Source organism: Capricornis sumatraensis, chromosome 16, assembly GCF_032405125.1.
Source record: "Capricornis sumatraensis isolate serow.1 chromosome 16, serow.2, whole genome shotgun sequence".
In the NCBI taxonomy this organism is placed as follows: Eukaryota; Metazoa; Chordata; class Mammalia; order Artiodactyla; family Bovidae; genus Capricornis; species Capricornis sumatraensis.
The window spans coordinates 24227370-24245054 of NC_091084.1; the positions used below are offsets into that span (position 1 = coordinate 24227370).

Consider the following 17685-nt stretch of genomic DNA (forward strand, 5'->3'; position numbering starts at 1 on the left):
GGGTAAGCATCGCCAGGGAGCAGGATAAAGGGGCAAACAGAGCCCTGAATAGATAACATCTCATCTCAACTCAAGAAAATTGATTTTTTAATCTCTTTATTTCAGGTCATTGCACAGCGGTTAATGCAATCTAAGCAAACCATACCTCATTATTACCTTTCTATTGATGTAAATATGGGAGAAGTTTTGTTGGTACGGAAAGAACTTAATAAGGTAAAAGGTCTGGAAATTCCACTTCTATAAATTCTAAAAATCTTGTTTTCCTTCACTGAATATTTACATTTTTGTCGCTGTATTGTATTTTGTTATAAATGCCAGTTGATGACGGAAAGTGGATGTCATCTTAATTTTAACTTGCAGAAAATACCCTGGAGAATTTTCATTTTCTCACCCTTGATTAAAGCTTATTGTTAAAGTCAACTTTGCCATGGATCCATTTTAGCCTCACATAGTCACTATGATTCTTTGAGACTGCTTGGGTCTCTTCCGGTAGGTAAGAAACAGTGTGTTTGCTTTGTCTTCATACCTCCTTAGGGCTTAGTTATTTTGTAACTTACAGATGCAGCTACAGCAGTGCCTAGCAGGAAATTTAACAGGTGTAATGGTCTACAGTAGATAAGATGAAAAAGAAACAACTTTTGGTTTCTTTTCATCCTTTTTACCTGAGGACATTTGGATATCCATCCCCTCCCACCTTCTTAAGAATATATAGTTTCAGTCTTCAAGAAGAGAATTTAAGAAACTATAATGGTTTCTTTCCTTTGCAGATGTTAGAAGGAAAAAGCAAAATTTCTGTCAATGACTTCATTATAAAAGCTTCAGCTTTGGCATGTTTAAAAGTTCCTGAAGCAAATTCTTCTTGGCTGGACACAGTTATAAGACAGTAAGTATAACCCTTTTAGGGAAGGTGTGTTCTATATCTATCTGCTGCTGCTGCTGCTGCTAAGCCACTTCAGTCGTGTCCGACTCTGTGTGACCCCATAGATGGCAGCCCACCAGGCTCCCCCGTCCCTGGGATTCTCCAGGCAAGAACACTGGAGTGGGTTGCCATTTCCTTCTCCAACGCATGAAAGTGAAAAGTGAAAGTGAAGTCGCTCAGTCGTGTCTGACCCTCAGCGACCCCATGGACTGCAGCCCACCAGGCTCCTCCTTCCATGGGATTTTCCAGGCAAGAGTACTGGAGTGGGGTGCCATTGCCTTCTCCACTATATCTATCTCTCTCTATATATATATACACATCAGCAGGTTTTTTTGTGTGTTGTCTAATGTATAAGTAGGAGTGTAGGGAGTAAGAAGAAGCAGAATACAGAGTGGGAGATGACTTCCATGGGCAAAACAACTTGAAAACAACATAAAACTGTTTCTGAGACCGTGCTAAATTTAATCAGTAAAGACTACAGATGCTTAAGAGTTCCGGGAAGGGAGATGAGTGTACAGATATGTATAATTAAGTTGATACTGACTCTCAAGGCAGGATTGAAATGGTTTTGTTCACCAATTAGTTCTGCTAAAACTTTAGTGGTGGCAAAATTGAAAACAAAACCCAAAAAGCAGTATTTGTTAATATTACGGTGTCATGAGACTGGCATGGTGCTTAGTGTCTTTCGCATGTTGTCCCATTTAATTCTTAGGACCACCTTATGAGGTAGGTGCTTTTACTCCTCTGTTTTCCAGATGAAGAAACTGAGGCTCAGTAAGTTGAGTTACTCCTTGAATTCATATGTTAGTAAGCAGCAGAACTGGGATTGGAACCAGGATTCTGACTCAGTCTAGTCTTTTCTACTATGTAGATGGTTTTATATTAACTTAATTTTTATTACGATAATAGTATATACTTTATAATATTAATTCGTGGCTTATGGTGACCTGCTCAGCCTTTATCTGAGGTCCACTCCCAAGAGGGAAACACAGCCTTTAAATTATTATTTCTTTTGGTATTTACCTTTATATTTCTTTGGGCTTCCCTGGTGGCTCAGATGGTAAAGAATCTGCCTGCAATGCAGGAGACCCAGGTTTGATCCCTGAGTCAGGAAGATCCTCTGGAGAAGGAAATGGCAACTCACTCCAGTATTCTTGCCTAGAGAATTCCATGGACAGAGGAGCCTGGTGGGCTATAGTCCCTGGGGTTACAAAGAGTCAGAAATGACTGAGTGACTAATCTCACTTTTCATCTCTCTCTCTCCCTTTTTTTTTTGATGTGTTCACTTACTTTAATAATACTGCATTTACCATATTATCACCATGGAAGGTGAATTCAGGTTAGACAAGAGAATTTCATCAGTACAGCACAGCAAAGTTTGTGGTATACCAAAGTTTGCATACTGTCTGACCAAACCAGCTTGCTCATAAATCACTTCCATTATAGGCAATTTATTTAATTTATGATTCTTTCAGAGAAAATGAACATACTGCACACATTTTAAAAGTGTTTTTCATTTACCTTTGCATTAGCACTTAAAATGCACATTTCTATTTCAAAGTAACATTTAAAATTATTCTAATATAACAGCAGCAAAATATAATTTTGCAATTACAAAAGAGCTAAAAGGGATCTACAATTAAGTTATTCTCATATTTACAACTATGATTCTAAAATAAGTTATACTTCAAAGTAGCTGTTACCAGCTTTTTTAGGTTTGGTTTAAAAACACACATAGACTTTCAGGGAGGTTTATAATGTTGTATTCTATGCAGTGTTCTGAAAGGGTTCCTCAAGCGCCTACCAGCCCTTAAAACAGTACTTAGTAGTACTTAGTCCACAAGGCAGTCAGAGAGTTAAACTAAGTGGAGTAAATAGGATTCCTACATTACATCAAAAGCATATGATTATTCTGCAGCCACTGGGAGCATTTTCAGGATTGGCATGTTGTCTTCTTTAAAACTAATTTCATCAGAAGGGTTTAGGAAGGTGGACAGGTAACATTAGCAAATATATTTAAAAGTGACATGTTTCTTTTGTGCTAATCTGACTCCCCTGAGTGACCTAGCTAGTGAACTAGTCCCAGTAACTTGGTCACCAGGCAAATCAAGCCTGCAAGAAAGGAAGCCAGTATTCAAATTACCATGTTCTTGTTTGACCCAAACAATTTATTTTCAACAGAAACATATAAACTCAATATGAGATGTCCAACTAAAAAGCAAGCACCAAGACCAAGATGGCATCTCCTCTTCTAAGGTTGAGGTTTTGCCCAGAATTCTTGATACAGGGAATTGCCCATATCAAGAGTCATTGCTCCCCCAACAAAGCCTTGGACTACCACACGCATGTGGCTCAGGTGAACAGACATTTTAGTATTTCTCCTGCGCTTCCATTTATGTAATCCATATGCAATGATTGCTGCAAAACGTGCTGTTCCAATGGGAACAAATGGTGCCTCTCTAGGTTTTCAGATGAGTTTAGATCCCTGATCTTCATCATATGAAGAAAGCGAAGCGTGTCGCTTAACATGGTGGTTGAAGAATCTTTAGACAACTACAGTATGTTTCAGGTTCCTACTGGCTTCTGACCTGGCTCCTGCATCTGCCGTCTACCTTCATATTTCTAAATAACATTTTTCTGTTGCCTGTTGTCAGTTTTTCATTTCATTTATTGTATCACCTTTCTGTTAAAGAAGGTTAAAATTTAGCTTTTTTGTACCCTCTCTACAAACACATACACAACCCATCATCCGACTAGATTGATTATAGTATAGATTTTTAAATTGCTTATCATCATTTCTTTCTGAAGTTTCTTTCAGGAAAAGAAAAAGTTTCAGTTTCTATCTGAAACTCCCCAGGAAAACTAAACATATTTCCCAAGACTGAAAAATGGTTTACTGATTCTGATTTTTGTCTTGGTCACCCTGCTATTAGAGAACATCTGAGGGTCTTATTATTCTTTAGAGACTATATTAGTTTTCTAGGGCTGCCAGTACAAATTACCACAAAATTTGTGGCTTAACAAAAATTTACTCTCTCCTAGTTCTGAAGGTTAGACGTGTGAAATTAAGGTATCAGCAGGACCATGCTCCCTGCACAGGGTCTTGGGTGAACTCTTGCTTGCTCTCTCCAGCTCCGGCGGCTTCGGGCATTCCTTGGCTTGGGGCTGCATAGCTCCAGCTTCACGTGGCCTTCATGTGTCCATGTCTTCCCTTCTGTCTCTTACAAGGACAACTGGCATTGGATTTAGGGCCCACCCAGATAACCCAGGGTGAACTCATCTCAAGGCCGTGATTATTTCAGTGAAGACCTCTTTACTAAATATGGTCACATTAATGGACTCTAGGATTAAGACATAGACATAACTTTTTTTTTTTTTTTTTAATTTTAAAATCTTTAATTCTTACATACGTTCCCAAACATGTAGACATAACTTTGAGAGCATGGTTTATGAACATTTGAGGACAATTCTTTATACTGACATATGTCTTCATTTCTTTTGGGTAGACTCCTTGGAGTGGAATTGCTGGATTGTAGGGTAAATTTATGTTTAACCTTTTAAGAATATCTGAAGGAAACACTACTTAGATGAAAGGGTGGTGGTTGCAGCTCAAGTTCTATGAATTATTAATTAATCCTTACCAAATGCCCTTCATTTATTTGTTCATGCAGCTATTTAACAAATGTTTATTGAACATACAGTGTTAACTGGATTTTGTCGTTGTTCAGTCGCTTAGTCATGTCTGACTCTTTGCAATCCCATGGACTGCAGCACACTAGGCTTCCCTGTCCTTCACCATCTCCCTGAGTTTGCCCAAACTCATGTCCTTTGAGTCAGTGATACCATCCAACCATCTCATCCTCTGTCACCCTCTTCAGCCCTCAGTCTTTCCCAGCATCAGGGTCTTTTTCAGTGAGTTGGTTCTTCGCATCAGATATTGGAGTTTCAGCATCAGCCCTTCCAATGAATATTGAGGATTGATTTCCTTTACGATTGACTGGTTTAGTGATGAACAAGATAGGAAACACCATCCCTACTCTATTAGGAATGTTTTTAAACATTACTGTAGTAACAGGATAATTTAATTAAGAAAGCAGTGCTGCTCTGTGACACCTTGGGCAGAGCCCAGCTGTGAGCTGCCGAGTGTCACTGTATTATTAGAGCAGGTCCTTATGTTTGTAACTGGCAAAAGCCTGCTGCCTCGGGCCAGCTTGGGCACACTGAGGGGTTTGGTACCCATAATCTCCAAAGAGCTGGAGTTCTTTTTTCATGTGAAGTTTTAACTTTTTTAAGTTGAAGGATAGTTGATTTATAATATTAAATTAGTTTTAGTCAGTGTTTTTATGGATTGCACTCCCTTATAAGTTATTACAAGATAATAGCTATAATTCGCTGTGCTCTATATTTGTTGCTTATCTATTTTATACGTGGTAGTCTGTATCTGTTAATCGCATATGCCCAATTCGTCACTCTGCCCTTTCCTCTCTCCTTTGGTAACCACTAGCTTGTTTTCTCTGTGAGTTTGTTTCTGTTTTGCAAGTATATCCATTTGTATTATTTTTTACAGTCTATATATAAGATATACAGTATTTGTCTTTCTCTGATTTATTTCCTGAAGCATACTATTCCCTAGGTCTATCCATGTGGCTGCAGTTGGTAGAATTTCATTTTTTTTTTATGGCTGAGTAATATTCCTATGCGTGTATATATGTGTGTGTGTGAGTGATTGAGATGTCCGTTGTCTGTTGATGGGCACCTGGACTTGGGTTGCTTCCCTGTCTTTAATTGGTATGTTCATTTTTCTGGATATATGTACCCAGGAGTGGAATTTCTGGATCATATAATAGTTCTATTTTACTTTTTTAAGGAACCTCCATACTCTCTTCCTATAGTGGTTGCACTCTATAGTGGTTGCATCAGTTTATTGATGCATTCTCACCAACAATTTATAATTTATGCTTTCTCACCCTTTTCATCCTTGCCAACGTTTGTTAACTTTTTTCTTAATTGCAAAACACTTTAGGAGGGGCCCTTACACAGACAACCCTTAAGGAGATCCTGATACAGTTCAGGAGTTTGGGAACTTGGTTGGGGGGGAAATATAATTCTTTTTTGCTAATCTTTATTGTAATATTTGGGCTTCCCTGGTAGCTCAGTTGGTAAAGAATGTGCCTGCACTGCAGGAGATCCCAGTTCAATTCCTCAATCAGGAAGATGTGCTGGAGAAGGGATAGGCTACCCGTGCCAGTATTCTTGGGGTTCCCTTGTAGCTCAGCTGGTAAAGAATCCACCTGCATTGTAGGAGACCTGGGTTTGATCCCTGGGTTGGAAAGATCCCCTGGAGAAGGGAAAGGCTACCCACTCTAGTATTCTGGCCTAGAGAATTCCATGGACTGTATAGTTCATGGGGTCACAAAGAGTTGGACATGACTAAATGACTTTCACTTTCAGTGTGAAATTTAGCATTTTCTCCTATTATAGAGAACAAATCAAAGAGGTGTTTTAATACTTGTGCAGATAACCAAATAAAATCGAGTTGTTTTTATATGCATTGTAGTTGTTATGGATGTCTTAAAATATATCACTACTTCAAAAGCATAGCCATAATTAGATCTGCTGCAAGACTTCTGAAGCACATATATCACAGTTTTGTTTTTTGAATAGTTCAGTAACTGAATTTCAGTATATTTTGTTTGGGGGGAGGTTTTTTTTTTATTTAAGTATTTTGTTTCCTGTGTTTAAAAATTCTGAGAAGGGACCCAAATGCAGCGGTGTCTGTAGCATAGAAAAGATGAGGAATCTTGCTTTTATGTTCTGAGGCAGCACTAGCTCCCTACCAGGGGAGCACTCCTGTTTCTCCCCCATGCAGTTCTTTTCCTTCAGTCTTCCTTTCATCTGCTCAAGCTCTGCTTGCAGACGAAGCTCCAGCCAGTCCTCTTCATCTCGTAAACCTAAGGAGTTCTTTTCAGTTCTCACTGGATGCTCAACATTTTTTCCCCAATTACGTTCATGATGTTGGTCAGTGCCGATAAGGGTAGTTAGTGAGTACATGTGAAGCCAACCTGTGGACACATTGCTCATTCATTTTTAAAATGTGCAAGTCTAAAAAAATAAAAGTGCAGGTATAAGAGAGGGCATATAGCAAAATTGAAAAACCAGGCAAGATCTCTCTGGCTAAAAAGTAACAGACTGAATACCACTATTCTTGCTTAACCTGACAGACTCTTAACAGTTGATGATTATTGAGTTTTACTTTTCTTTTTTTCTTTTTAAATAGAAATCATGTTGTTGATATCAGTGTTGCAGTTAGTACTCCTGCAGGACTCATCACACCTATTGTATTTAATGCACATATAAAAGGACTGGAAACCATTGCTAATGATGTTGTTTCTTTAGCAACCAAAGCACGAGAGGGTAAACTACAACCACATGAGTTCCAGGTAAGATATTATGTATTTACTTTATGGAGGTCACTGTGCTATTTTAGTGAATTGTATTGTTTTTAAAGTTGGCCTTATGCTTTTATTGCATTTTCTGCTTTTTGATTCTGCCTTGTGTTCTCACTGACAGAAGGTCTTGAAAATAAAGGAAAATTGAGTAACCTATCAAAAGCTGAAAAAAAATTTTTTCCAAGTAGTGTGCAAAAGCCACACAACTGACTTGTGTTCATGTTGCTATGGTTGTGTGTTTTCAGCAAAGTGTACCCCATTTAGTCTTTTATTTCTTTTTTTCCCTTCACCTTTATGTGTAATTAGTAAATAGGAATTGTATATATTTAAGGTGTACAACTTGATGTTTTGATATATGTATACTCTGTGATCGTGACAAGGTAATTAACCTATCTGTCACCTCATATACTTACCATTTTCCTTTTTTTAATGGTAGTTGAGTCCTTTTTTTAGAAAATATATTATTGAAGTAGAGTCGATTTACAGTGTGTTAATTTCTATCGTACAGCAGAGTCTCAGTTATACATGTCTATACATTCTTTTTCATATTCTTTTCCATTATGGTTTATCACAGGATATGGAATATAGTTCCCTGTGCTATACAGTAGGACCTTGTTGTATATCCATCCTATATCTGTTTGTATCTGTTAATCCCAAACTCCCAATTAAACCCTTCCCACCCCCCACCCCCCCCACCCCCACTTAGCAACTATGAGTCTGTTCTCTCTGTCTGTGAGTCTATTTGTTTCATAGATAAGTTCATTTGTGTCATATTTTATATTGCACATATAAATGATATCATATGGTATTTGTCTTTCTCTTTCTGACTTGCTTAGTATGATAATTTCTAGGTTCATCCATGTTACGAAGAATCCCTTCTTAAAGTAAAACATCTTAAGGTTTTTTCACAAAACATTTGTCATTTTTTAAAATTTATATTGACAAGCAGTTACGATGATCTGTTTTTAAATCTTTTTTTTCCTTTAGGGTGGCACTTTTACGATCTCAAATTTAGGAATGTTTGGGATTAAGAACTTCTCTGCTATTATAAACCCACCTCAAGCATGTATTTTGGCAATTGGTGCTTCAGAGGATAGACTGGTTCCAGCAGATAATGAAAAAGGGTAAGTGCCAAAATGGAGAGGGAGTTGTAAACTTACTTTCATTACAGTATACCTGGCTTTGAGTCTTAAGTTTTATAATTATTGGCATGGCATACTGGAGCTTCACACAGAGCTAGATGTAAGCACAGAGTGAAGTTTCTCAGGGCACTAACTTCTTACTTTGCTATTTGAGATGGGAAGTCTTATTTAGTCTAGGTCAGGGGTCAGCATAATTTTTCTTAAAGAGCCAGTTAGTAAGTGTTTTATTTTTTCTGGGTCATGCAGTTGCTATTGCAAATACTTGGCTATTGTGGTATGAAAGCAGGCATAGCCAATACAAAAATGTATTCCAGTAAATCTGTGTTTGGTGGGATTTGGCCTGTGGGCTGTTGTTTCCTGACCTGTATTGTTCAGATGGTTGTTTGGTCTGTTTCTTCAAACTATTGATTTGAGCTAGAGGTGTACAACCTGTGAAGAGTAGGAGAAAAATAATGTTACCTGTGGGACTGTAAGTTAGGAGCTGGCATTTGGGCTGGTTACTAGCTAACATCTAGTGATTGCTTTTCGAATACCTAATAATGTTTTTTAATCTTTTTCTAGATTTGATGTGGCCAGCATGATGTCTGTTACACTCAGTTGTGATCATCGGGTTGTCGATGGAGCAGTTGGAGCCCAGTGGCTTGCTGAGTTTAGGAAGTATCTTGAAAAACCTATCACCATGTTGTTATAATTAATCCAAGAATTTCTAGACTCTCCTAGGTCACATTGTTTCATTCTTACGAAGGTATTAATATGTCATTAAACAGTGGTTCTCTTTTTATTTTAAGGTTAACCAGTTATTTTTGAGTCTGTCCAGATAAGTTATTTGTAATGGGCATTACTGAATTTTTTAAAATGCCAATTACATCCCAATATTATGCACATTTCATAAACACCAGATTTTAAGCTGTGTACTCCAGGTCAAGGGGCCTGTGGCATAGCCCTTTGGTAGTATGTCCTTCCACTGGAAATGCAGAGGTAGAATTGTGGTTCCCTATTGAGACAGGCACATAAAAGTAACCTTGATGAGACCTTGAGGTTTTGAAATTTAATTACCTCAAATGTTTTGATTAGATTTGAGAAAAGAGAAGTCAGGAAAACTAGTTCTTTTGGAGAAAGGCTTTGAACTGAAACTTGATTTTGGAATTTAAACCTAGTTAAAAATTTTCTGTTACATAAATCTTGGTTTATCACAGATGGGAAGCATGGAGAACTTGAAGGAAAATATGAGAAAACTTTAAAAGTCAACATTTTCATAGGACTGTTCAACCAGCTGTTCTTTGTTTATTTTTCTATGAATTCAGAAATGGTTGTTTTCTCCTCTTGAGATGAAGATATAAATATGAACCAGCTCCTTGGTATAAGTGAGAATTTGTGTGTGTATCTATTTAAATAATTTAAATGTGTCATTGTGAGAGCAGAATTCTATAACTGCCTCAAATAAAAGAATATGCTTATAGAATTTAACAGAGTGAACTTGTGAAAGTAGAATTTTTCCTGTAAAATTAACTAGTGGTTACTTGCAAATGAACTTAATTACTAGGATTTATTACTTAAATACTTGAAAAACTTGTATCAAGTAACTGTGGAATGGAATAAGTGTATATATGTAAATATGGTTCCTAGTGAGATATGTGCCAAAGTCCATTTATCATCAAGTTGTGTCTGAAAAGAAGAAGGGGAGAGATACACACTAGTGGATAGTTTGGAGTGATAAAAGATGGTGACCGGGACAAACTAGTCATTTCTACTTGGATAAAATGGAAAATGTTAAATGTGTATAAAAAGAAGTGTTCTATGTTTTTCCACCCCAATGTTGTCTCATGTAAAATAAGAAAACCCTAAAATCCTGTCAGAGAGAAGAAGATTATTTAGGTTGTTTGCTACCTTATCAGCCTAAATATTTATTTTCCATTTTCTTACAGTTTGCCTTTCTGTAGGGGGGTGGGGGGTGGTGATATTCAGGATAATAAAAATGAATTACAAACATTATCACAGTTCTAGACTTTCTGTGGAATTGATGTGATTTAATAAATAAATTTGGAATTATGACTATTAGCAAATCTGATCCTCCTTGTCAAATGTAATATGCAGAACTATTCCCTGAAATTTAGGTCTTTCAATGTTGAATCTGTTTCTAAATGTTCATTATTACGTGGTGCACAAGTGACACTCTATATATTCCAGAAATATTTTCCATGATGTATTATGGAAAAGTCAGTTAATCTGACTTTTCAGTAGTGATTTTAGCTTGAATTGAAGATTATGGAGAAGGAACAAACTTATGACAAGGGACCATCGTAGTATGAGCCACATCTGGTTCAAATACGTGAAACTTCAAAGATAATTCATTATTTGGTAGTGTTTATGGCTCTGTTGTTCCCTTGAGAGAAAAATTTAAAAGTTGCATTCTAATAAAAATTGTTCTGAGTTAAAAATTAACCTGAGCTATAATCTAAATTTGGATTCAGTTTATTTCCCTTACCAGATGGAATGAACAAGTGTTAGAAATAGTGTTTTGGTTCAAATTAGATTGTTTGAAAATTAAACTATATGTTTTCAATGTGTCTTGTCTAATATTTTTGATTTGTTGGTAATTATTTTTCACATTAGATTTTTTTAAGACCAGGAACAGCTATGTACATGGTAAGCTCTTAGTACAGATACATTTTGAGTTTATAGAATTGGTAAAATAAGTTCTGAGTTTGGGAGGATATAATCTAACCTTCAGGCTCAAGGAGCCCTCTTGTTAGGAGGTGGCACATAGCAAGAAGGAAGTGTGCTCTGGCTCTGCTAGCTATAAACTCCATTCCTGAGGTCTGTGAATGCAGTAGTATCCCAAGGCCTGGACTGCAGAAGTTGACCAGTGCGAGTGGTCCCAGGATTGTGCTGTAAGGAATTCTCATCACTCAGTAATGCATAAACTCTGGAGGACATGAGAAAATAATCACTACTGATTCCTAATCTCTAAAGCCAAGTTTGTAGAAAAATCTGGTATCTTAATCAAGGATAATTCATGTCCATCTCAAAGTTTTCAGTTTTGAAGAAGAAATATCTTGATAAGATTCAGATTAAACTGCTCAACTGTTCATTATCAGTTGATGCTCTTCCTGACCAGAGTTTTGCTTTTTGTAGGGAGGGGGAGGTGGAGATGTTATAAGTGAAGGTATTTTGGAAAACTAGTATGTAAGTTTACCATTTTAATGTTAAGCATGCTAGATCTTGTACTCATTAATAAGTACACAATTACATAACTCCTGACATAAGTAACACCTAAGTGCGAGAGTGCAAGAGTAGAGATTCAGCCATTTCTGTGTAAGTAGATATGGGAATTTATAGAAATTAAGTTTGACAGTGATTTTGTAGAAGAAAAGATAAGGTCAAAGCATTCCAAGTCTTTTGAAGGATGAGTATAGGATATCACAGTTCTAGAAAACTCTCCAACAATAAATTATCCTATTGCTAGAAAAATTCAAGTCCACACCAGGTTTAAGAAAATTACTCATTTCTAATTGTCACAGGTCAGTTACTGCTATCCACACATTAGTTTCTAAAATTAAAAGTTTTAAAATTAATGAGAACTTTATTTAAAGACCTTATGTTGAATTAGAAATTAATAATTACAAGGAGAGTGTTTTGTATTTAGAAAAGACAAGGGATGTTTGAAGTTGGGTGTGAATGTTGCTTACTTGGATATAAATTGGAAAACTGACACTTTTGTATTGAACAAAGAACTGACAGATGAATGGGAGTTTAAAAGTACATCACTTCTGTATTTTAAAAGTTATTTTCTTAAGAGAAAGGCACTTGTCCCAAAGTCAGCTCCTTTGCCTTAAATTAGAGTTGGGTGTATTTTATGTCTTACATGTAATAATACCCGATGACTGTCACTGCATCGTTTTATCTAATCCGTAGACAAGTCCATACCTGATATTAAAGGGAGGTAGGCCTGGGTGGCTTGGACTCCTCCCAGAGCTTGCTTTATAGAAGTATAGAGGTTCACAGAAGCAAAGGTTTACACATTATTACACTGGTCCTACATCTTTATTGCTGGAGGAAACTTTCACTGCTAAGGCACATCTTGGTAGTAAAGAACTTCTTGCACAGTCTGGAATTTATTCCTGATGCAAAAATTTACTAGAGACAAAAATGTTTTCAACTAGTAAACAAAGAATTCTTACATATTATAATACCTAGAGACAGACTTTTCCCAAATAGTATTTAAGTTACTTGAGGCCATTACAAATATCTTCAAAACAAGTATATCATGGCAGTACTGTTTTTGGTAGTTTCTGCTTACTGCCAAGTTTACTTGAGGAGAAAGAATTTTTAAAAGCAGCTGATGAGAAAATCTCATTCCATCAAAAGAAACTCCTAGAAAACGAAACTTAATAAGATAAACTTCTTCACAGATAATGGAGGCCCTCTAATTCACGTGACTTTCACAGAAAACTCCAAATACTCGATGCTTTGAACTTACACCAATGGCATTGTGACGACTAAAGTGGCTTTCTCTTTGATAAATTTTGCTGTAGTCATTTCAGTATCCACAGATTCTGGAAGATTTAGATATAATCTGTACTTTTCAGAGACCTCGATCAATATATCATCCTAAAAAAAAAATAAACCAAGGGAGATTTTAAAAGATGAAAGTAGAAAAGTATTTCCTGGTTAGAATTTGTTACAGGTTTATTGTTCCCAGTTATTCACTCCTTTCCCATAAGAAGAGGGTCCACTTATGAGCAGTAAAGGTATTGTAAATCCCTGAGATTCTGAGGTGGTTATTATTGTTCAGTGCGTTAAAAGTGAACTGATAGCAGTACCAGAAGATGGGTGCTGCCATTATAAATTAAGTAGCATTGACTTCAGGGCTGACCAGCAAACAGCAAGAAAACTTGCTGGAGACTGGAAAGATGGTGATCTATGTTTTATGGTGACAAAGCTCTTATCACAATAATTTGGAAGACAGTCTACCTCATTAACTTGTGTTTTTAGGTACAGAAATGGGAACATAGAATGTTATTTGCATGCGTTGGTTCTGTTGGCTACATTTAACAAGGTACTACAAAAAGGTGGAAGTTAGAAAAGTTCTCAATTTGCAAGGGAATATAAAGAATTGAAAGGGAATATACAGAACACATAAATTCTAAGACTTGAATGAAAAATGGAACCAATTTTTATTTTCAACCAGTAATAAAACAGAAATAACCTTTCAGCCTCAACATTCCATGGGCAGCAAACAGGTTGAGTAAGCTCCTCAGCACCTAATGACAGCGTAGTCTTCAACGCTCTTTTCAGGCATGGCTAAGGTAGATTATGAAAGAGAAAAAAACCTCCCAAAGAATGGAGCTAAAAGTCATGGAAAATAATGGAAATAGGAGGCTAGGTAATCAAGGAAGCTTGTCAAGGGACCTCAGCAAGAACATCCTCTACCTCCAGGAAAGGGACCTTTGCACTATCTGCCTACCAGGGTTTTAGAATTGCCGAGTACCAGTAACTACTGTGTGCCTTACAGTTTTCCAGTTTCTGAATTGAGACTGTTGACTGTGGTTATTCTGTCTCCGTTCTGCATTGTATGATGCATGGGGTTACAGAAATAGATAACTTGTCATTGCAGTTCATGCAAATTTTGTCTAATGCAGATTATGATGGCAAAATCCTGCACTTCGGAATCTGATACTGGGATTGGAGGTATGTTTCTTGGGAAAAGAAGCAAATACTTGTGACCAAGAGGGTGGACTGTGGTAGACTGTAGATTGTTGCTTTTCTAAGAGGATTTATGCATTCTTGTCATGTAACTTCCAGTGACTGTTTGTGAGAAGAATGTTCTTTCCAGCCGTACTGATGTAGGACTTGGCCTTCTGACTTTTTGATCAATACAGTGTGAGCATAAGTAATACATTCCATATCTGAGAGGAAGTTTTAGGATCTATTGCATGGTTTCACCATTTGTATTTTCCCTCTTCCATCACAGTGACTTGTCTAAAGTGAAAATTGTTCTTTCACCTTGTGTCTTAAAATGTGCAGCACACAGAGCAAAGCAGGATGAGCTGACATGTAACCTGAGCAAATTATTGTAAGCCACTGAGATTGTGGAGTTATTTTTTACTGCAGCATAACAGTGATTATTGACTGATGCAAATTTACAGCATTACTTATTCAGCTTACCTCAGAAACACTAAGGTCACAGAGAGATACTGAATTAATACCAGGTAATTCAACTTTCAATTCAATTTTCAGAGGTTTCTCATTCTGATCTGCCACAAGTTTTAATTCATAGGCTGGTCTCTTCATCTCCACTTCAGTCTCTGTACTAGAAATTTCTTCTATCAGACATGCTGTTTTACTTGAAACTTGGTCTTTCGGCAGTAAAAGTTGAGGAAACTGATCTGAATTGCTCACAGTACTGCTTCTTATCTTTTCAAGGGTTAGTTCTTTATTTTAAAAAAGGAAGATGAAATCACAAAATTAATCAACATGAAATACTATCAGGCAATGAGCTGTAACAGTGGTAGTGTTAGCCAAGATGGCAGACAAAGCTGCAGGTAAATTGGTTTGGGAATCTTAAAAGAGTCTTAAACCAGAGAATCTGGTTTAAAAGTTTGCAGGATTTATCTTTAAGGACATGCTAATTTTTTTTTTAATTTTATTAAGTGTAGTTGATGTACAGGGTTGTGTTTAATATCTGTGGAATAGCAAAAAGACCCAGTTATATATTTTTCATATTCTTTTCTATGATGGTTTATCACAGGATATTGAATATAGTTTCCTGTGCCATACAATAGGACCTTGTTTATACATCCTATATATAATAGTTTGCATCTGCTAATCCCAAACTCCCAGCCCATTTCTCACTTTCCCTTGCAACCACAAGTCTTTTCTTTATGAGTCTGTTTCTTAGATAGGTTCATTTGTGTTGTTTTTTAGATTCCACACATAAGCAATATCATATGGTATTTGTCTTCCTCCTGATTTACTTCGCTTAGTATGATAATATCTAGGCCCATCTATGTTGTTGTTTAGTCACGAAATTGTATCCGACTCTTTGGAGACCCTATGGACTGTAGCCTGCCAGGCTTCTCTGTCTATGGGATTTCCCAGGCAGGAATACTGGAGTGGGTTGCCATTTTCTTCTCCAGGGGATCCTCCTGACCTGTGGATCTGACCCATGCCTCCTGAATTGGCAGGCGAGTCCTTTACCACTGAATCATCAGAGAAGCCTCTGTCTGTGTTGTTGCTGCTGCTGCTACTGCTGCTAAGTCGCTTCAGTCGTGTCCGACTCTGTGTGACCCCATAGATGGCGGCCCACCAGGCTCCCTCATCCCTGGGATTCTCCAGGCAAGAACACTGGAGTGGGTTGCCATTTCCTTCTCCAATGCATGACAGGGAAAAGTGAAAGTGAAGTCGCTCAGCCGTGTCCAACTCTTAGGACCTCATGGACTGCAGCCTACCAGGCTCCTCCGTCTATAGGATTTTCCAGGCAAGAGTACTGGAGTGGGGTGCCATTGCCTTCTCTGCCATCTATGTTGGGATATGCTAATATTCCTAATATCTAATCTTTATATTTTTCTATCTTAAATTTCTCATCTTTTACAATTGAGACTTCTAGTTTGCAAAATGTACACCAGAAGCAAAAAACATTTTAAATCAGATCACTTTCCATTACATTTCATTAATTTACCGTTTCTCATTTTCTCTCTTAAGTCTGCGGGATTGGTTTGGATTCCCATCAGATTTTGTTTCATTCTTTGAATGCTTCCTTTTATTCTAAATTTGGTAATAGAGTAACAGTTTGAGAGAGTAAGTTGGAGTTGTTCCTCAATGCATTTCATGGCCATCCGTATCAGTTGATCTTTTTTCACTTGGTCTTTCTCTGCTGCCTGGAGAACATCAGGATGATAGGCAACATCGATGACTGTGTAAACATCTGTGTGTGTAATTCAGAGGGAGTACAATGAAGACAATTTGTTTTACTAATGCTATCGTCAGGTAATATTTTAAGTCATAGCCTGATAAAGATGGAAAAGTATAAATTCTATTTCTGTATTTTCAAAGATAATCACAATGGTGCTATATATATAAAATTCCAATTAGAGCATTTCTTGGCATTTTATATTAATTAAAATAGCTCATATTATTAGGAAATTAAATAGTATTCAATTTTCACAAAGTACCCTTATTCAGTTCAGTTGCTCAGTTGTGTCCAACTCTTTGCAACTCCATGGACCCTTATTATTCATTGACTACACCATGACCAAATATGTAATGCTTTTTACCAAGTAAAATCTGGCCCATGCTTATTCCCACATCCCAATTTTTAAAATGTGCTTTCTCTCCCATAATTCTATGTACCTGATGTCTCAGATGTATCTTCTGGTCTGCCAATACTTAGAGGTACTGGATGAGTGGCTGATTCTGGAGCTGGGATCCTTTTCCACTGACATAGGTTGATAAAAAGTAATTTTTCTTTTGGTTTCTAGAAAGCAAAAAATTTGCATGTCTCAAAATCCAGTTTTTAAATTTTTAAAAAATATCCTAAAGGTAACTCATCACAGAGTTACCTCCCCAACCAAATAACTTCTCTTTATTTGAAAAATCTCCAACTATATTATTCTCTATTAAATGATTACATTACTTTTGATTTTTATTCTAGCAGAAAAATGACTGATTTGGGGATCTCCAAAATGTGTAAAATATGAAATTCCCATTCTTATTCCATCAACACTATCTTTCACATTACTTTCAATTTTCCATTATTCAGAGTGGCAGTCTCCCTCAATGTTCTTATGCTGAAGTAGTAATAGCTAAGGGTAAGCCATTGTCTGGTTATTCCAGGACCATTTCAATCAGGACTTCCCTTTCTCTGGGCACCAACTCTACATACCAGAATCCTGGTTTGTAGACAGAGCTGTGGTTCTGGGGTAGCACAGAGCTCTTTCCCCTCTTTGAGCTGCTGTTGAATGAACTTCTGATAGCTCTCAGGGTTACTTTCAGCCAGATCATCTAAGAGGTTCCAGAACTGAGTAACCTGGGTAAGCAGACCCTTTGAGGATGACTCCATGATATAGATGAATAGTCCTCTTAAGCCTGTGGAAAGACATGACTTAAGGAAGAAAAAAATCTCACCTCAAATCTATTCTTCGCGGGGAGGAGGAACAGTTCAGGGGCTGTTTTG

The 17685-nt window shown here is 37.1% G+C and overlaps 2 protein-coding genes and 1 pseudogene across 13 annotated transcripts in view; 1 reads left to right on the forward strand and 2 right to left on the reverse strand.

Moving 5' to 3' along the window:
- DLAT (dihydrolipoamide S-acetyltransferase) overlaps positions 1–10981 on the forward strand; it is a 31620-nt gene extending 20639 nt beyond the window's left edge. For 7 of the 11 annotated variants that reach the window (XM_068988229.1, XM_068988231.1, XM_068988236.1 and 4 more), the window contains 5 exons: positions 106–213; positions 768–883; positions 7197–7359; positions 8356–8492; positions 9072–10981. In XM_068988229.1, the coding sequence (XP_068844330.1) occupies positions 106–213; positions 768–883; positions 7197–7359; positions 8356–8492; positions 9072–9201 (654 nt within the window). In that variant the 3' untranslated portion in view covers positions 9202–10981. Of the gene's footprint in view, positions 1–105; positions 214–731; positions 884–7196; positions 7360–8355; positions 8493–9071 lie in introns of all 11 variants that reach the window. The other 4 variants (XM_068988234.1, XM_068988238.1, XM_068988228.1 and 1 more) reach the window with 3 other exon arrangements.
- On the reverse strand, positions 3171–6970 carry LOC138092707 (HIG1 domain family member 1A, mitochondrial pseudogene; annotated as a pseudogene).
- Positions 10876–17571, reverse strand: PIH1D2 (PIH1 domain containing 2). Of its 2 annotated transcripts, none has more exons than XM_068988241.1 (5): positions 17395–17571; positions 16863–16986; positions 16192–16437; positions 14679–14944; positions 10876–10893 (listed from the first exon to the last, which is right to left on the reverse strand). In XM_068988241.1, the coding sequence occupies exons 1-5, from the start codon at positions 17569–17571 to the stop codon at positions 10876–10878; spliced, it is 831 nt and encodes a 276-aa protein (XP_068844342.1). The 2 variants fall into 2 exon arrangements, with proteins under 2 accessions (XP_068844342.1, XP_068844341.1); XM_068988240.1 differs by lacking the exon at positions 10876–10893 and adding an exon at positions 12987–13121.
- Between the last annotated feature and the right edge of the window lie 114 nt (positions 17572–17685).

Bases quoted from the DNA above. Each gene is read 5' to 3' on its own strand.
- PIH1D2 (XM_068988240.1), bottom strand. From the start codon at position 17,571: ATGGAGTCATCCTCAAAGGGTCTGCTTACCCAGGTTACTCAGTTCTGG. The intron at 16,987-17,394 runs GTATGTAGAGTT...TTTGCTTTCTAG, and splicing joins GTCTACAAACCAGGATTCTG to AAACCAAAAGAAAAATTACT. The intron at 13,122-14,678 runs GTAAGCTGAATA...TTTTTTTTTTAG, and splicing joins GTGACCTTAGTGTTTCTGAG to GATGATATATTGATCGAGGT.